This window comes from Perognathus longimembris, chromosome 2 (assembly GCF_023159225.1).
Source record: "Perognathus longimembris pacificus isolate PPM17 chromosome 2, ASM2315922v1, whole genome shotgun sequence".
In the NCBI taxonomy this organism is placed as follows: domain Eukaryota; kingdom Metazoa; phylum Chordata; class Mammalia; order Rodentia; family Heteromyidae; genus Perognathus; species Perognathus longimembris.
In genome coordinates, this window is record NC_063162.1 from 5,139,299 (window position 1) to 5,159,682 (window position 20,384).

A 20,384-nucleotide genomic window follows, 5' to 3' on the forward strand; every position below is an offset into this window, starting at 1 on the left:
AAAAACAACACTTAAGCAACCCATTCCCGTAGTCAGATCATAACTGAATTAGAGGCTCACAATAGAAACCACTGAAAATATTCAAACTTAGAGGTTGAATAACCCATTGCTGAATGACAAATGGGTTATCATAGAGATAAAAAGATGAAATACACATTTCTAGATTTCAGTGAAAAAAAAACCCACAACCTATCAGAATCTTGGAGATACTACAAAGGCAGTCCTAAAAAAAAGTCTATAGCTTTGAGTGCATATGCCAAGAAAACAGATCACACATGAGTACTCCACTAATGCACCTCAAACTCACAGAAAAACAGGAGCAATCCAAGTCCAAACCCAGTAGCTAGAAAGAAATAATAAAGATTAGGACAGAAATAAATGAAATAGAGGTATAAAGAAAGAAAACATTACTTTCCTGCCTGAGCAGGCCCAGGCAAGTCCAGAAGACTCTTATCTCAAATTAACTAAAAACGCAGAGGTGGAGGTGTGGCTTATGTAGTAGAGTAGCACCCTTGAGAGAAAAAGCTAAGGGACAGTGTCCAGGTACTACGTTCAGGCCCCAACGTTGGCATAAACAGAACAAAAACACATGGAGATTGCACCTGACTCCATAAGAATGACCAACAGCAAGAACACAAACAAAAAATGCTGGTGATGATGTGGGAGGAAAGGCTAGGGACATTGTTGGCTAAATGTAAACTTACTGAACTCTAGGATTTCTTTATATATTCTAGAATCAAATATTTTGCCAGATGTGTGTAGAAGTGGAATTCCAGAAATATTGTGACGTGTTACTCTGTTTACTGCTTACCTTTGTGGGGGGAAAAGTTACGTCCTATTCCATGATTAGGAACATATTTTCCTCTATATCCTTCTAAAGGATTTTAAGTTTTAGCTTTCCCATGTAGATCTTAGACTGCAGTTTTAAGCAAACATTCAGCATTATCTAAGCAGAGATGGCCACATACAAATTGAGTAAATCAACAATTCTATTCTTGGGCAAATATATATGTACATATATATATATGAAATGTGTATGTATGTTCACCAAAAACATATACTAGAGTCTTCATAAAATATTCACAGTTCCAAACTAGAAACTATCCAGATATCTGTCAGTAATGGGATAGGTAAATGCATGGTGTTCCAGTCACATAGAGGAGAAGAAAATGAGAAAAGTCAGTCTCTGTGTGCAAAACAAATGAGTCGTACGTTGATATTAGGAAAATAAGCCAGATGCAAGTAAGTACATTCCACATACTTCCACTTTCACAAAGTTCAAACACTAATCTCTGCCGCTGGGAGTTGGAACACTGGCTATTTTTGCAGGAGTGGAGGGAAAATCTGGAAGAACGACGGGCAGGTTTTCCTGAGGTTGTGGCTATGTTCTGTTTCATGACTTGGGGTCTAGATCTAGGATACAGAAAATTCAACAAGCCATATACTTCAGATATATGCATTTTTGCTTGTGTACAGTTTACCTGAGCAAAAACTGTGCTCTAAATTTCACTTATGAAATGAATAAAAAGACTGCAATTACTCAGCTCAACAAAACACCTGAAGACAAATAGGAACGCTCACCATTAGATCCTCATAAAGCCTGTTACTTGAGCTTTAAAATGAACATGCATCTATGCTCTGACATTTGTTTGTCTCAATACAAAAGTTGAAAAGCAAATCAGATTGTCTAGAAAGATGTTCTGCTCTTCCCCTGGGGGTTTGCAAACCTACCTTCAAGCCTGCTACAGGCTGCAGCCAGAATGAGGCATTCAAGGGAGAGAGGTATGCGAGCATCTCTCCTGCTTCCTGCCTCTTGTTAGCTCTAAAAGACTGCAGTTATTACGTAACTTCACAAGAAAGTTATGTAAGAAGTCTAACAACTTGAAAGAAAAAAGTTTAATAACAATACTAATGGAAACACTAAATTACTTTTCTATTCTAGCAACAGAAGTTATTGCAAACTTGTTAGACATGAAGTATTATAATGTCCTATTGCCAAAATCTGTAAGGAAAACTATTACAGAAATGTACTGTCAATGTTACTTTTCTATATTGTATAACATTGTAGTGCTAGCTGTGTGTGTGTGTGCACACGCACGCGCGCATGCGTGAACACGTGCATTTCTTTTTTGTTCTTTGCTCCTGGGGCTTGAACTCAGGACCTGAGCACTGTCCCTGAGCTTTTTTGTACAAAGATAGCACTCTTCCCTTGAACCACAGCCCTATTTCGGGGGGGGCGGGGGGAGTTGTGGCTTTTCCTTTGTGTGTGTGTGTGTGTTTGATTGGAGATAAGAGTCTCACAGACTTTCCTTCCCAGGCCAGCTTTGAACCACTATCCCCAGCCTCCTGAGTAGCCAGGATTACAAGCATGAGCTACCATGCTTCTTATTTTTTAATTTTTAAAATATTTTTATTTTTCAATTAGTTGGATCTTTGTCATTCTAAATTAATACATACTTTTATAATCTATTCTGTGCTTACAGTTTGCATTCTCTTCCTTTAAAAGTATCTTGTTAGCACTGTGGCTTGAACCCTGGGCGAGACAGTCACTCTGCTGCTGAGCTATGCCTCTAGCCCTACTTTCTTTTTCTTTTTCTTTTTTTTTTTTTTTTTTTTTTTTGGCCAGTCCTGGGGCTTGGACTCTGGGCCTGAGCACTGTCCCTGGCTTCTTTTTGCTCAAGGCTAGCACTCTGCCACTTGAGCCACAGCGCCACTTCTGGCCATTTTCTGTATATGTGGTGCTGGGGAATCGAACCCAGGGCCTCATGTATATGAGGCAGGCACTCTTGCCACTAGGCCATATCCCCAGCCCTACTTTCTTTTTCTTGACAATGCTCCAAACTGCTTTGGAACCACAAAGCCTTGATCTGCTTCTGAGCTGGATTTGCGTTGATAGCAAGCTTTGAGTTTCTTGCCATATTACATATACGGTGCCAGAGTTGCAATCTCTACGCTATCCAGGAACGGAGAATAGTAGTTAATTTAAGAAGTGCATTCACATATTATTTATTCTTGTAGTGCATATCCAAGGACGCCGGGCTCTGTGTTGTTACGAGGCGGCACACATGGCGCCTGCCCCTCCAGGAAGGCTACAGCCCTATGGGGCAGGGAGGCAAGTAGGTGCTAGTATCTAAGTGACCTACTACCATCATTGCAGTGAAAGGAGAGTGCATAGAAATGTCCTGTGGCAGGGGTTTCACTCAAAGGAGGAGGTCTCCAGGGAAGCAAGGAAAAGGATCCAAAAGGAATTGCCCCCTTTGTCCTAATAGACTGGACCCAGGACACAGACCGAGGGCACAGTCTCAACTCAGTTCTGGGCTGACCTGGAGAAAGATCTGGGTCCCAGCAGCTCAGCCAGGCCCAGGCAACATGCCTGCAGAGCAGGTGCCAACTCTACCAGGTGGCAACAACTGGCAATTCCAGCAAGACTCTGGTAGCCTAGCAATGAGGAGCTTGAACTGTGACGATGGACAGGTGTAATCCTGGCCGGGTCACATTCCAGCTACCTATGCAATGCTCGTCCTTGCTTGCAAGGAAGAGGGAGGCAGGGAGTCGAGTGGTTGCACAATAAGCTGTGAAGTGGTCTGCACAGAGGTTGGAATGCAGTGCTGAACAAATGGTAGCTGTTCTCATCGCGGCCCTCTGCCTCCTTGGGTCAGCCTTTATTCATTCAGAACTGGAATTCTGCCCTGGCTCCGACCTAGGAATAGGCTGACACCCAGAAGCCAAACCGTCATCTGCTTGCCCAACACTGCCACCTACTGCCCAAGGCTGGAACCCCTCTGAACCCTGTTCACTTCTGCTCTGACCCAGCACTGTCACTTGCTGCCGCCCCGACAGGCAGAGCTGGGACTTATATTCAGGGATATATTTATGTATGCTACACTACAAGGAAAATCCTAGTACACAAGTAGAAAATATCTACTGTGAGAGGTGTCTTCTGTTGCATTATAAGAACCATCTTAGAAAGAAGTTAACATCTTAAGCACAGACACAGTTTGAATTGTTTTTCCAACTGTACCCTTTCTATGTATTTATCCACTTGATTATAAGCAGATCGAGAGTAGGGGTTGTGGTTGGACACCGGTAGCTTAACATCTGTAAGCCTAGCTACTCAGGAGACAGAGATCTGAGGATGAAGATTCAAGCCAGCCCAGGCTGACAAATCTGAGAGACTCTTATCTCCAACTGACCAGCAAAAAGCCAGAAGTGGAGGATGAGCTCAATTGGGAGAGCTCCATCTATGAGCAAAAAGCTAAGAGACATTGCCCATTCTGCACACGCAGCAGAGGTTGTATTTTATTCCTAAACTCAAAATATTAGAGAAATAAACCAGTGGAACAGTTTGAAGAGCCAAAAACATGCTCCTTGATGTACAGTGTGTGATTTACAACAAAATGACCCTGAAACATCCCCTAACACGGAGGAATTAAAGAGCATATTTGCAAGTGATCCAAGAGTCAAGATCTTGTCTTAGGAAGGAGAAAAAAAACCCAACCAAATAAATCAGCAACACAACCCCTCTCAAGGTATAGAAAATTTCCCCCATTTTATGAAGCTAAAATAAAAAAATATCCTTGGTATAAAAAACCTAACAAAGTACAAAAAACATTATTTACAGGTTAATAGAATTAAATGAAGTCTTAGCTTTTTAGTGGCAAGGCAAGGTGGCAGATTTGACCATAGTCCTATATTCAGGAGGTTGAGGAAAGAGGATGGCTGGAGGCCAGAAGTTTGAAGCTAGATCCAGAGCCTGTCTCAAAACAGAGCGAGGGAGAAAAATGTATGCACAGCTTGTAGGTCTGGCCAACATGAAATATGCACGTTACAGCCTCTCCTTTCTACTGATTACCATTTACAAACCTGAGTAAAATCCAAGCAGCAATAATCAGAGGACTCTGAAAAGTAAATAGAAAGCAGACTGGGGGGGAAAAGTCAAAACCTAAAGAATGGTTGATATGGCAACAGTGATAAGAGACCATATTATGGGTTATAAAATGGACTGCTGTTAAAGAACAGCAATCTGGTGATAAAGAAACTAAACTAGAAATCAACAGCAACATTCTGAAACATGCCCTAGCATGTGGAAATTAAAGAACATATTTCTAAATGATTCATGAGTTAAGATGTCTTGAGGAAATGAGAAAATATTTTAAAGTGAATGAACATAACATTAACTTACCAAAATGTGTGCTTGCTTGGAAATATACAGCACCAAATTCTTATGTTAGAAAGAAAGAGGAGGGTGGAAGGAAGGAAGGAAGGAAGGAAGGAAGGAAGGAAGGAAGGAAGGAAGGAAGGAAGGGAAGGAAGGAAGGGAAGGAAGGAAGGAAAGGAGGGAGGGCAGACTGGGCATTAGGTGGCTCGCGCCTATAACCCTAACTACTCAGGAGGTTGAGATCTGAGGGTCAAGGAACTACCCTGGGAAAGACAAATCTGAGATTCTTCTCTCAAATTAACCAACTAATAGCACCAAAGTTGAAATGAGCTGTGAAATGAAAGGGGAATTTCAGTGAAAGCAACACTGAGCAAGTATTCCAAAATGCCAATCAGAGACAATGGAGGGAGCAAGACTTAGGCACTTCTCAAGCTGCTGCTTGGAACCTGAGTTTCTGAATGCAGACATCTTAACAACCAGGTGATTTCAAGGTGACCTGAGGTGTGTGGCAAGAGGAAGATTCTCACTGTGTATAGACTTTCTTTTTTGCTTAATTTTCTGTAAGTCAAGTGATCGCTACCACGTGGCTGCCACTGTTTCCTAAGATGGAATAAAAGTTTCTAGGACATTTTCCTGCTTTAAAATAAATCAACTCTGCTTGAGTCTTCCAGATCTGCAATAGCATATAAGTCCAGAAAGAACAAAAAAAACAAATATACTGCTGATTTCTTCTGTATGTCACATCATATCTTTCTTCACTACAGCCGGAAATTACATGCTATGTTTCATAATGCAAGGAAACCCAACAAACACGAGACATCAAAATAAATAAGACAACCAAAATCAGAGACACAGAGAGGAGGAGACACAGGAATTAGCCCAAATCTTGCCTGGCATTAGCTCAAATCTTGCCTGGCATTACCACACAGGTCTGCATCCTTTGATGGAGGAACAATGAAGAGAGCTCTAACTGAAATCTAAACCGATCATGAAAAGCCATGGAATTTTAGTTCCAGGAGTTTCAGAGTTATTATTGACAGAAACAAGAATCAGGAATGAACACTGTCCAGAGAAAACAATTTAGAAACAAGAAATGGGGTCAGAAACAAGTGCCAAATAGAAAAGAATCCAATTCCGAGGAAAAGCTCTCTTGAAGGTATCATGGTGAACTGGTTTACACACTTTGGACTCACTTGAAATCCAGTATCTCACAAAGAAGGGTCCTTTCTGTAGCCCTGGGCTCATTTTTAACCAAGGTTACCTTCAGGGCTGGCTAAAGTTCTACATTCCCTGTGACTGGAAGATAAGGGATCCCTTTCGGTTTAAGGCCGGCCCTGCTGGGTCACAGGATAGTGAGGCCGCATGCTCACCCCTGAGAGGCGTTATCTAGTGTGCATTTGTATTTGAGTTTAAACTCTTCCCCACGCTGAGGGTGTTGGAAGTGAGCTCTGAGTATTTTCTGGCGCAAGCGGTAGCTTCCCCCTTTACTTCTCTTCAAGAGCCTGGGGTTTAAACTCATGTAATCCTCATGGCCTTCCATTTCACCATGAACCTAGAAATACCTTCCTTTTTCCTACTGATTTACCTTTCAATTATAAGCAGGCTAATATTGTACTTTGGCTGCTTTGTTACAGCCAAGGTTATTTCTGAGACTCTGCCCTGAAATATGTTCCCAACCGTATAGGAGGAAGTGTAATCACAGTGTGTGTGCACAGAGTGAGTTATTCAACACTGTAAAGGCCTATGTCAGCCTTCCCGGGAATCCTGCAAGGTAGGCCTCCCAGGCCCTGACGGCAGCTGCGGCCACTCGCCCGAACCCAGAGCCAGTACCCAGCGACCTGGGCTTGATGCTCTCCAGCCATGCTGCCTTGCCGCACTGTGCCGGCTGCTGGCATTGTCACAATTGCAAGTTAATCCATCTTTATCTAAAATTAACTCCCAGCAAACAGATGCCAGTGGCAAGGAGTGGGGGCAATGACTTATCAGGAGAAAGCTTTAGTAGAAACAGCTGTGGCACGCCAGCCTGAGTCGTGTAATCACGTCACCGTCTGACAACTGACTCCAGAACAGAGCACACTGAGGGTGTGTGACACTCGCCACTCGTAGACTGCTGCGGGACAGGGTTCAGGGGTCGGAGGCAGCGGAGCAGCCACAGAGATGGAGCATGCTCTGCAAGGGGCCAGGGAGCACCACTATGCCTTTAGAACCATCGGTCAGCGTTTCTGCCAGTTCTGCACAGCGGGGGACGGATCTCACAGGACTTCCTTAGAGACTTCATCTCTGCATCTCTTTCTTTTCCCTTTCAGAAAACAAAAAATTGAGCTTGTTGGTGATATTTTTGTTTCATAGTCCCCAGGATGCATAATTCATTAAATCTTGTGACACCTTGGGAATCATTTTGAAGCTTCTATTGCAGATAAAGTTAAATAGACTGAACATCTTTAGCTAAAAACTCAGTTATTAGCCAGAATATTTATCTGATCAGTACTTTCATCATCCCAACTTGAACCAGACAGGCTACCAAAAGCAATGAAGTTGCCACTGTGTTTCAGTTGTTCTCTTTCCCTCATGTTTAAACACCTCAAAAAAAAATTGGCCATGCCAATATATAAGAAATCAAAGAATGTCATATTGATCTCCAAGCTAAGGAGAGGGGAGGAGTTCCCATTTATGGTTTTTTTTTTTTTTCATTGGAAAAACACTTGAGTTATAGTTGTGGTGCAGGTGGTTAGTTTTCCAAATGACAAAGCAAACAGACTTTGCCTCATGTGCAAATAATTGGTTAGGAGGTGGCAACATCAAGAGGCTGGGATACACTGACCTTGGTAAGGACAATATACAAGAGCTAGCAGAGCAGAGAGGTAGTGGCACAGTGAAGGGGGGGTGGAGGGGGACAGAGCCACACCCTGCTTGTTAATCCCACTTGTATCATGAGCCGACATCATTTCTGCATCACCACTAATCTAAATCTGTGATTCGGCTTGAACTCAGCCTGGGTGCTGTCCTTGAGCTATTTTGCTCTAAAGTACTGCTCTATCACCTGAGCCCAACTCTACTTGTGGCTCTTGGATGGCTAACTGGAGATAGAAGCCTTATGGACTTTCCTTCCTGGGCTGGTTACAAACCTCAATGCCTAGATCTCAGCCTCCTGAGTAGCCAGGATTATGAGCATGAGCCACTGGTGCCCCAGCATGCATTTTATGTTCATAAGCAGAAGTTGGAAGGAATTATGACGGATGGGATGTGTTCAACACATTGCTTATCCAGGGTCGTGACACAGAAAACTTTGGATATATTGCATCCTTTTCCTCCTCCCAGGCTGTGCAAGGTAACAGGAAGGCCAGGGAGATAAACAACAGAGAATAGCAATAAAGACCTAGTTCTGACTCTGAAGGAGATTGCTAATATGTTGCACAGAGGAGAAAAAGTTCATAATAATGGGGTGCTCAAAGACGTTAGGAATTTTTGCTAGCAAAATCGTACAATCAGGCTCAATAATACACTGTGTGGAGGGGCTGTGGGAAAAGACTACATATCTATCATTGGAAGTATGAACTGCATACTGGTGGTCTCTGTAGTGTTGGAGTTTGCATGCTGTGTGCCCCTGCCCCCTCAGCCCATGTGGTAAAGACTGGGTCCCCAAGGGGGGGGCACTATCAGGATGTGGTGGAAGGCTTAGAGAGTGAAACTTAGTGGGGTCCCGAGTTACTTGAGGTGTAGCTTCAGGAGTCTGTGGAACCTGAGTCCCTCCTTACTGCTCCCTGACCACAAGGTGAATGTTCCCCAATATTGTCATCTGGAACCCCAGGAAAGGCCTAATAGAAATGGGTCCACACCCAGGGACTAAAACAAACCTTTGCTCTTTACAAATGGCATCAGGTGTTAGAAGGATAGACAACTTACACACACAGAGTGACTTAACAAGATATTAGCACTAATCTTCACAGAAGAATTTCGCTTAGACAGATACAAAATGTAAGACACAGAAGTTACTCACCCCCCCCCCACCTCCTTTACAATCGTTTGTAAAAAGCAACCCAAAAAACGCTATGCAAGTTTCCTATGGCTGCTGTAACAAATGGCCACCCGCCCGGTGGCTCACAATACAAGCTTTGCCTTTAAGTTCTGGAGGTCCTGCAGATACAGTGCAAGTGAAAGGCTGGCTTTCCTTGGATTCTAGGGTAGAGTCCACCTCTGTGACTCCTGCAGCTCCTGACCGAGCCTGCGTCCAACCTGGCATTACCGCCCTGGCCCTGGCCCTCTGCTTCCCTCTCATAGGGAGTCTGTTGGGCCCAGGGGGATAGCACAGACTACTCTCCCATGTGGTCGTCTTTGATCCCAAAGCATCCTGGGCCACACAGGGTACCATGGTCACAGGTCTAAGGGATTAAGGTGTGGCCATCTTTCACTCTGCCCAGCAGAGTGACCACTGGGAAGTAAAGGAACCTCCACTAGTATCAGACTGCTTAAATAAATGATACATTCTTACAATCAAATGCAGGGTTAGTCATGGATTTGGGGTGTGGAGAGGGTAAACAGTGCACAGAGGCTGTAAGAGATGGTGATGTCCGGGAGGGTTAAATGACTGAATAGGTGGACAGGTGGTGGGTACCTCGCAGGCAGAGGCCAGGAGGCAGGAGGTCTTGAGGACAGGCCTCCTCCTTCCAGCAGTAAGAAAAGCACCCCTCCCCCGCCCCCCTGAAGTATTCCAAGGATAAACTTCTCCACTTTTACCCTGGGCACATACATAGGCACGCACACGGACGGACACACGTGGGCGCGAGTTATTCACCTAATGAGTTTGTACCACCTGAATTTAACCAGTCATCCAGGCTCTTCTGGATGATGCCAGAGAGCACAAGCCCCTCCCTGAATCTGGTTGGCTGGCTCAGACCAGACAAGTTGCAACAGCTCATTCCTCTGCCCGGCAGGCAACACTGAGTCAGCAGGCTAGACTTGGTCTGAGGCTCCGCTGGGTGGACTTCAGCTTCTGGGCACGCGCAGCATCAACTGCAGAGGCTTTCCGGCCTCCCTGTGGCCTGCCGAGCATCAAAGGTCAGGACTGGGGCGGCTTTTACAATGCTGATGGGGGTTTAAAAATACAGGACCGGGTCAAAGGGTGTCATTTTGAAACTGCTAAGTTTCAAGTTTGATTTCTGTTTTTATTTCTTAATAATATTGATTTGAGTTCTAACCTAGCTGGAAAGACTTACTGTTGTTTAGGGGCTAAAACTACTTGAGAAAAAAATTGTTACACAGATTTGTTAAATGAATCCTGGGCTTAAGCAAGAAATTTCTCAAAATCCTTGCCAGCCTTCCAGTGGCTAATGAGCATATATTCTATGGTAGTATTAGGATTTTCCTGTCTTATGACCTGGTGGCCCGCTGGTATAAAAAACAAACAAAAAAAGAATTACTCTATCTCCCTTAATCTTAATAGATAAAATGAGTCTCTTGAAACATCCACTTAAGCTAGAAAAAGGAACACCGTATTTGTAATCATCGTGTGTGTGTGTGTGTGTATAATGTGTGTATGTATACACGTACCAGTGCTGGCGCTTGAACTCAACTCAGGGCCTGGCTCTTAGCTTTCTTGGCTCCACCTCTTAAGGTACACGTCCACTTCTGGCTCACTGCTGATTAACTGGAGATAAGAGTCTCTCCAATTTGTTTGCTCAGGCTGGCTTCTGTGATCCTCCGATCTCAGCCTCCTAAGCAGCTAGATCACAAGCATGAGCCACAGGTGCCAGGCTTCTTGCTGACATTTTTAAGCACCTGATTTAAATGAACTTCACCCAACGCATGCTCAGAAGGACCCTTCTGTTGTAGAGTAAAACTGCTTTCTTCAAGTATATCACTGTTAAGGAAATAAAACTTAGGTCTCTCCCTGCCAAGAGCAATGCCATCCATTCAATAGTTTGCTTAGGACAGAATCCCTGCTAAACTCCATGAACAAAATAATAAACAAGGCAGACAGGGGCCTGCCCTCTTAGCCACCCTACCATCTGGTGGGAGAGTAGATGTCTAAAAATTAACAGATTAACTGCCATGTGTGATTATCACTATGGAAAGAAAAAAAAACAGAAAGCACCAGCCAGGGGCACTGCCTGCTTTGGGAAGTGAGGGGAGGCCTGGAGGAGGAGGAGGAGACAGGTATTTAAGCCAAGACTGAAGGGCACCAGGATTCAGCCCTGCTGGAGCAGGAGCAAGATATTCCTGGCAAGTGGGGAGGGGAAGAGTTTGTACACAGAGCCACAGCCTGAAAGGAGTTCGGTATGCCTGAGCACAATGTATCTAAGACCCCAAATTGGTGAGTCTGAAGAGGCAGCTAGATCATTAGAAGCATAAGAGGACACTGTGCTGGGGGGAGGAACTCAGAAATAAGTGGGGTCCGTAGTCATGGTTAGTGGGATGGTGGCATGTGGATACCACTGTTCCAAGCAGGGAAGGAGAGAGGCGCGTGACTCATTTCAGGAGTCTGTGTGACTTATCTCAGGTGAAGTAAATGGAAGAAAGGAGGGAAGACTAGTCTAGGAAGGACAGTTTGGGAGAGACAAGTCCACTCCTTTAGTATATGCCATCGGTCCGTGGAGTAAATATCTTCATTTAGTATTACTTCTAAAACCTTAGCCAGGTGCTTGTGCCTCATGCCTGTAATCCTAGCTACTCAGGAGGCTGAGATCTGAGGATAATGGTTCAGAACCAAACTCGGCAGGAAAGTCTGTGTGACTCTTATCTCCAATTAACCACTAGAAAACCAGAAAGGGGGGGGGGGGGGCGGGGGAGTGTTGCCTAGTGGTGGAGTGCTCGCCTTGCATGCATGAAGCCCTGGGTTCAATTCCTCAACAGCACATAAACAGAAAAGGCCAGAAGTGGCGCCGTGGCTCAAGTGGTAGAGTGCTAGCCTTGAGCAAAAAGAAGCCACAGACACTGCTCAGGCCCTGAGTTCAAGCCCCAGGACTGGCAAAAAAAAAAAAAAAGAAAAGAAAACCAGAAGTGGCACTGTGGCTCCAAGTGGTAGAGTGCTAGCCTTAAGCTGAAGAACTCATAGACAACACCCAGGTGCCTCAAGCCCCACAACAAACAAAAAATAAATTTAAAATTAAAAAAAAAACAGCCTGGCCTGTATTCAGCCCACGTGTGTGTGTGTGTGTGTGTGTACAAGAAAATTTTGAAATAAATTAGAAAATGGATGAATGCATTTGCAGTCCACCTGACCCAGAACCAGAAGACATTTGTAACTGACCTAGAGAGTTGAAGGATCAGGAGATGAGGATTTGTATGGGCGTTCTATTTGATAAATAGTTTTTAACCGGAGCATGTTTCCTTCAGCTTGTCTATTTGCTGATTGTGAGTGTTTAGATTTGGGGCAAAGACTCTCAAAGCCACCCCCTATTGTCACTTACTAAGATACAAGAAATCATTAGCTGGGTGCTGGTGGCTCACACCTGTAATCCTAGCCACTCAAGAGGCTGAGATCTGAGCATCACAGTTCAAAGCCAACCTGGGCAGGAAAGTCCTTGAGACTCTTATCTCCAATTAACTGCCAGAAAAATCAGAAGTGGCACTGAGGCTCAAAGTGGTAGAGTGCTATCCTTGAGCTAAGGAGCTCAGTGACAGCGCTCAGGCCCACAGTTGAAGCCCCATGACCAACAAAAAAAAAAAAAAAGAAGAAGGGGGGGAGGGAGAGAGAGAGGGAAGGAGGAGGTAGGAAGGAAGGAAAGAAGGAAAGAAGGAAGGAAGGAACCATATAGTTAAACTTAAGGGTCTGTTTTGGGTTTTGGTGCCAATACTGGGACTTGAACTCAGGGCCTGAGTCCTGTCCTTTTGCTTTTTCAAGGCCAGCACTCTACCATGTTAGCCACATCTCCACACCTGGTTTTTGCTGGTTATTTGGAGGTAAGAGTATCAGGAACTTTTCTGCTCAAGCTGGCTTTGAATCATGATCCTCAGATCTCAGCCTCCTGAATAGGACCAGAGATGTGAGTCACCCGCACCCAGCTTAATTTTGAAAGGAACAATATACATTTTCCATGTTCTATCATGCATGGATTATCATTCCAATAGTGAAGTTAAAGAAGAAAATTAAGATATAAACATGATGTGTTGGGTATGAAAGTGCCATCCTGTAATCCTAGCCCTCTGGAGACGGATGCAGAAGGATCAAGTTTGAGATCTAGGCTCAAAAGGTGTAAATGAACAAGCCAAGTGCTCCAACTAGTGTGCACAACCTAAGGTTGTGAACTTGTTTAATTTGCCTGTTCCCCCAAGGAATCAAGCATTGCTTGGCTCATTGACTTGTGATTTTTCTGTAATACACTGGTGTCCCCAGTCTTCCTCTGCTGAAAGCCAGAGCATGATCCAGCTGTGAGGTCTGAAGGGTTTATGTTTATTAGATTTTAATGGCTCAGTTAATGAAGGTCATCCCTAAAAGTAATAGAAAACTAAGCGTGTGGAAATCAAATGGATACTACTGCCTTGAGGATTCTTCCTGGTCGTTCCTTAGGGCTGTTCTTAGATACATGATTAATCCTTGAAAGCATTTAAGCACCAATTAACTGATGCTACAGGCAACTGTACTTGTATTATTTGAAACCCCTCAATAACACAAGGTACATGTAAACACCAGTCTTAAAATACATTTCATCATGTAAATGTAACAACATACTGTTAGTATACTACTAATAATGGTATAATTGTAAGTTTGTATAATTATACTCATTAGTGTCAAACCTACTGTGCTACCATTATCTTTGAAAGTGTACCATAACTTCAGTCATAGGTGAAATGTGGTTGGATATAAATCATGAAGTTAAATGAGACCTTAGAGATTACTTATTCTTGTCCTTTTAAATATTTACTAGCCATGAATGACCTCAGTAATTGTTTATCCAAAATGGTGTTCTTTAGACTGTGACAGAATTTCTTAAAGAACAGGTGAATTTTGAATTGTCTGAAAATTAAATTTTAAAAACATTAAGAATATAAGCCAGGCACCAGTGGCTCATGCCTGTAATCCTAGCAATTCAGGAGGCTGAGGTCTGAGGGTCACAGTTCTAAGCCAGCTCATGTAGGAAAGTCTGTGAGACTCTTATCTCCAATTAACCACCAGAAAACCATAAGTGGTGCTCAAATTGGTAGAGTGCTAGCCTTGAGGAAAAAAAAAAAAAACACCTCAGGGACAGTGCCCAGAGTTCAAGTCCCCCCCCAGCCCCCCCCCCCATGTGAACAAGGATATATATTGTCATTCTCGAGGCATAAATTATTTTTTTCACCTCAAATCCCAGAGAGATGGGATACAAAGGTAGAGTTCACGTAAGACAAATTTCCCACCCAGCTTTACAAAGCTGTCCTCATCTACGTCCTGCTAATGGGCAGCCACAGCTCTTTCCGCACTCTTAACTCCTTTTCTCTCTTTCTCTTTTCCCTCTACTCTTCCTAGCTACAGCTTTACTGATTTTCCTCCTCTAAGCCTTCAACTGCCCACTCTGGTCTCGGGGACCATGTGCTCGGGGAGGTACTCTGCCTGAAAATGCTTTCCCCCATATTCTTTCCAAGGCTATCCCAGGGGCCTCCCTCTTTCCTCCTGGAAGCCTTCACTCCATCTCTCCTTCTCCAGGCTCAGACCCCAGGTTGGTTCCAAGAGTTCCTGCTCTCCCACATAGCAAGAACATTCCTTGTCAATCCTCAATCCCAGAACAAACCTGCCATGAAGTAGGTGCCACAAAGTAAGGGACAAGTACGTAGGGTTGTAGTAAAAATTGTGAAAATTATAGTTTATGTCCTTAAAAAATAACACCCCCAAGGTGTAGGGCAGCTGCCTAGTGTTGAACACTGTACCTAGGTATGTGTTACACTGCTGGGAGAAGAGCAGCCAGGAGCTAGCTGCTTGGTCTTCTGGGACTGGTTCATGCCAACTCTGGTGTTCATTATACCAGGATGTCAGCATAATTGTAACAAGGAAAGAAAAACCACTAACACAAACCTGAAGAATGAAGTTTCTGGCATTTTCTTTCTCTTTGGTAGTAAAGAGGTTTGAACTCTGGGCCTTGTGCTTGCTGGGCAAGTGCTCCTAGCACCTGAGACACAGACTCAGCAATTTCCTTTTGAGAAGAGATGATTAAACTTCAAATCACTTCTTCGCTACGGAGAGGGCACACACACAGCCAGGCATCACTTTGACATGACACCAAAAACGTTAAAAAATAAAAAAATCTGAGCCGTTGTCCGCTAAATTGCTTTCAACCAGTTTCATAAAAATGTAGGATACAATACAAAGAATCTTGTATTTAAAAAATAAAAAATCAAAGGTCTCTCCTCGGCCAATGAGTTAAAAGGGAAAAGTTTTGCAAACGTGCTGGTTGGAAATGGCCCTTAGGAAAAACTACAATTCAAAAGCCAGAATGTCCTCGGGAGATTTGGATTTGTCCCGCATGCTTTGCTTCTGAAATTACGTCAAGGAAAGGCTGGGAAGGTCTGATTTTTTTTTGGGGGGGGGGGAGGGGAGCCCAAATGGATCCTAAGTCTCCATATAAAACAGTCTGTGTGTGGAAGGGAGGGGGACGGGCAACGAAGCAGCTGGGCGTGGAGGAGGGGAGGGCCCCCACCCCCCCACCCCCCACCCCCACCCCAGGGCCTAGGGCAAAGTCCCCGAAGGGCGTGGGGAGGGGGGGGGGGAAAGGATAGAAACCTGTAGGACAAACCCTCAAGTTCCGGCTCGGTCGGATCCGGAGCCCGGCACACCTTTAGCTGCACGCCCTCAGCTCTCCGGGCCGCGGAGGCGCTGGGGCGGGGCGCACGCGAGGCCCCGGGTTCCCATCCCCACACCGCCCCAGCCCCCAGGGGAGGCAGGGAAGCCGGGCCTCGGGGCCCCGTTCTCCGCGTTCTCCGCCCGCGGGTCCTGCACACGGACCCGGTCCGGGACCCCGAACTCGCACTCGGCGGGGCCGGGCGGCGGCGGTCACCGGGTCCCGGGAAGGGGCACGGCGGGCGCTCGTCCCCCGGGGCGCTCGCTCGCGGCCTCCGGGCAGACGCCGCCCGGCTCCGCTGAGGGAGACGCGCGAGGGCCGCGCGAGGCGCCCGATCGTCCCCAAGGCCCCCGGCCGCCCCGGCCGCCCCGGCCGCCCCAGCCGCCTTACTCTGGGGCTCCATGATCCAGCAGCTCCCGGGCCCCTCGGGCCGAGCCGCCGCCGCCGCCGCCGCCCTCCTAACGCCTGCCCGGGTCGGCGGGCGTCGCTCCGGTTGCCCCGGCGACGGGGGCGTGGCGGGGGCGGGGCCGGGAGGACGGCGAGCGGGAGGGACCAAAAAGCCGCGCGGAAACGCTGGCGGGCGGGCGAGCCGGAGCGTCGCCCCGGTGCCGAGCGAGGGTGGCGGCGGGTCGAGGGCTGAGGACGCCGCCCCTGAGGCCTGGCCCGCGGCCGCGCCCTCCTGACGACCTTTGCGCCCCGACCCCCGGCCGTCGCCCGCCTCCCCGAGGCGTCGGTGGGGACCTCTCCGGCGCCGGCGCCGGCCTGCTCGGCCGCCGGGCGCGGGCCTGGCCTCCCGGGACTCGGCGGCAGGTAACGGCGGGGCCGGGGTCCGCGTCGGGCCGGGCCGGGCCGGGCCGGGCGGCGGCCGTGCACCTGTTGCGGTCCCTGGGTGTGTGTGTCGGAGGGGGGCGGGGGAGGGACCTGGACGACCTTCCGCCCGTCCCGGGGCGGGGTGGCGGGGGCGCCCTTCCCGGGGATCCGCCCCCAGGCGGGGGTCCCCGCGGCTGCGCCCCGGCCTGGGCCCAGGCCCCGGGGTCGCAGCTAGGAAGGGGCCCCCGGGGTGGCTCCCGAACCCCACAATTCCTCCGCCCGGCATTGCCGTGTCATCCCGAGGGCCACGCTCCGGGCCGTGGGCCGCGCCGGGCGGGGCGGGGCGGTTGGCGTGGGGGTTTTCCTTTCTCGGTCCGTGATTCAGGCTTGGGTGGAGACCCTGAGTCGGCCCCTAGGTTTTGTAGCGGAACTCCTGCCGGGCTGTGACCCCGATGCAAGGCCATTTGGGCACCTGGGTCTCGGGTGACCCACCCGGGCCACCCAGAGCAGAAGCTTTCCGGAAGCTGGAGGATCCCAAGGGAGTTTTATCTGTTTAGTGTGTTGTAAAATTCAAACAACCCGGAGGGTGTCGTGGGGTAAAGGTGGAGGGGGCGGGGGCGGGAAACAGGTGGACGGAGGGAAGCAAAATGGAGAAAGAGATGGGAGAAGCTGAAAAAGTGTAGGGGTGGGGGGTGGGGAAGGGATTGCCGAATTGATGTATATGCTCAGGTCAGGTCTGGAGATTGTGGCCCCCCCCCATCCATCCCCCACCTCTCCTTTCCCCCTCCCCCCTCAGCACCAATGTGAGAGAAGGAAATGGAAGGCCGAGGCCTTTGGGGGTCACATAAGTGATTACTCATCTTTGCCACCTGAGAGATTTCCACTCCACGGATGACCAGGACTCAGAGGAGAATTACTTCTCTCTTCGAAAGGAATCGTTCAGAGGTTAACTGAAGCTGAGAAGACCATATTCTGGGATGGAAACATTATGTTCCATCCTCTCAGACTGTTGATAGACTTTTTCAGATTGTCAAAGCAAGAAGGTTTATGCGTGGATGTTGACCAGCCGGCGTGTAATTGACGCAGAACTCATGGTTCAAAACCCCAAAGTATTGAGGTGATAAATTCAGGTTGGAAAGTAAACACTTCATGGGCCCTTAACTACTTATTCCTGAAATTTAGAGAAGGAGAGGATGTAGTTTTCGTCAGAAAGTGTGTAAGGTTCAGGGTGCTTCGGAATTCGCTGTTTTCAAATTCTGGTTTTCTTAAGCAAAACCAGGAATTGACCCTGCCATCCATGATAGAGACATAGTGATATTCATCCTTAATATCATTCATAATAAAAAGTTTCAAGATCGTGATTTAAAAGAAAAACTTGTGTCATTGACACGAGAAAGAAGGCATGGTTAAAGTGTCACAAACAGAAGACTAGGCCCCCGTATTTAAAAAAACATTACAAATCTCCATGCTATGGGCCTGGGAATATGGCCTAGTGGCAAGAGTGCTTGTCTCGTATACATGAAGCCCTGGGTTCGATTCCCCAGCACCACATATACAGAAAACAGCCAGAAGTGGTGCTGTGGCTCAAGTGGCAGAGTGCTAGCCTTGAGCAAAAAAAAGAAACCAGGGACAGTGCTCAGGCCCTGAGTCCAAGGCCCAGGACTGGCAAAAACAACAACAACAAAAAAAAATCTCCATGCTAAGGGAACATGAACACACTCATTTTGGGTTGGAAAAATGGGTAAATGTCTTAGTCGTGTACTTTGTAGTGATTTAGAATTTTATAACTCGAAGTGGACAATGATCAGGAAGTCTTATTCACCACCTAAGGCAACCTTGAAAAGCAGCATTTGAGTTTACGTGAGAAGGGCTTAGCTATGGAAGAAAAGATTGGTTATAAGGTGGGGAAGGGCAGTATCCAGTGTTTCGTTTCCTTCCAGCACCTGTACAGTATGGAGTTTTAGAGAGATGTTCTGCTGTTGCAGAAGATGCTCAAGATAACAAAGTTGTTGGTGGGTTGGGGTAGAGAAGAATGGGAAGGTCCTAGGGTTCCTTTTGGAGGTTTTTTGCTATTGAGTTCATTATTTTCACTGTGTTCACTATGTTACCGGTGGCCAAAGGAAAAACAATACAGTACTGTGGGATTTTAAGTTTCCAAGTTTATCACTTGATAGAATAGTTACATTGCTGTTATTTCACTGATGCTTAACAGAAGGAGGCATTGTTGTCAGGGAATAACAAGGTAGCCGTAAAGAGAGACATGGTAAGAACAGGCCTTTTTCTCATTAGCTCTCTTGGCCACATCAGAATTCAGAGTAAACATAGCTAGTAGGAAGTTAACCTTGTTCAGTGCAAATATAATGATCAACATCATGGCACAGGAGAATGTGTTAGTTCTGTCTTCTAGTACTGTGTAAGTGGGAGGTGGTTTTATTTTTGCCTTTGTTAGATGGGGTAAGGGGGGTTGTATGCATGTGTGTATGTATGTCTGTACTTATACCAGAGTTAGGGTGCCTTTTTCTCTGTGTGTTACTTTTAGAAACCATTGAGCAGTTAAAGGTACATTGTAATCAAACTTGTACATTTTTGTGGTTTTGCATTGTCCCCCAACCTGTGGTAGACTGGTCCAGATCCTTGAACCCCCTGGAATGTCCATCTCTCATCTGTCTCTCAGACTCACAGTAATCCCCCGCAGGGCCTGGCCAGCTCCCCTCCCTTCCTGGAAAGTCTTCCTGCAGTAGACTATGACCACCAAATGTCCCTGGCTCCCTGCTTGGGGAGCTCGTAGACATTTTAGCACTTGCCCTATACTAGGCTTTCTTGTGAAATTTTCTCTCCATATTACATGTGCTCACAGGCCTTGCACCTCTGATTGGACATTTTTGGTGTTAAATTTATAATCTGTGCAGCTTCTGTATTCTTTTCTGGCGCATAGTAGGTTCTTGAGTAGGCTAGTAATAGAGGACAGGCTTTTTAGCCAAAGATGATCACATTCATCTCTAGCTATGCCATTTTGGGACAGTCAAGTGCTACTTGCTCATTAATAACTGGCAGCAGTTGGCAAATAGTCCGGTGAAAGCCAAAATTAATTAAATATGATCATAGATATGAAGGAGATCTTGTATGTTGCAAAGAACATTTTAACTATAAAAGACATTGATTCTGGCATAGAGAAAGATGTACTGCAGTCTCAGTGTGCTAGGCCTTTCCTGGCTCTGGGGTGTTGCGGAAATGCCCGGATGGATGTGTGAAGGCAGAAGGACTTCCTTGAGCAGAGAACAGCTTGAGCAAGGGCAGAAAGCAAGAAAGAGAGCAGCCGCACCTGGCAGTGGTTCTGTGGTTGACTGTTTAGCCACATACATTAGAAGTCAGCGGAGGAAGTGAAGCCAGAGAGGCAAATTAGGGGCTAAGTCAGAGGGATCTGTGGTTCTCCCTTAAAGGTAGTAAGGATTTGGGTCAGTGGCCTGATCATTGTTGCATTAGGTGAGGATCAAAGATTAGTGGAGAGCCAAAATTAGGGATGGAGAAAACAGGAGTGGAGAAATTCTGAGGTACCCGTGGCCATGGCGGGAACCGGAGGCTGGTCCGCTGGAAAGGGGCAGACTTGGCAGGTCTCTGTGAGGCGGGGTGAAGAGGAAGCAGATGGGGATGAGTCTCGAGTCCTGATT

At 46.5% G+C, this 20,384-nt stretch overlaps 2 protein-coding genes across 3 annotated transcripts in view; one reads left to right on the forward strand and one right to left on the reverse strand.

Moving 5' to 3' along the window:
- Nucleotides 1-16,355, reverse strand: part of Fank1 (fibronectin type III and ankyrin repeat domains 1) — a 59,941-nt gene extending 43,586 nt beyond the window's left edge. The window contains exon 1 of the mRNA XM_048338041.1: nt 16,297-16,355. Coding sequence (XP_048193998.1) covers nt 16,297-16,309 — 13 coding nt within the window. The 5' untranslated portion in view covers nt 16,310-16,355. The remainder of the gene's footprint in view (nt 1-16,296) is intronic.
- Nucleotides 13,519-20,384, forward strand: part of Dhx32 (DEAH-box helicase 32 (putative)) — a 44,901-nt gene continuing 38,035 nt past the window's right edge. Inside the window, exon 1 of one of the 2 annotated variants that reach the window (XM_048338040.1) lies at nt 13,519-13,530. The gene's annotated coding sequence lies outside the window, so the exon portion shown is untranslated. Of the gene's footprint in view, nt 13,531-16,468; nt 16,717-20,384 lie in introns of those variants that run through there. The other variant, XM_048338039.1, reaches the window with a different exon arrangement.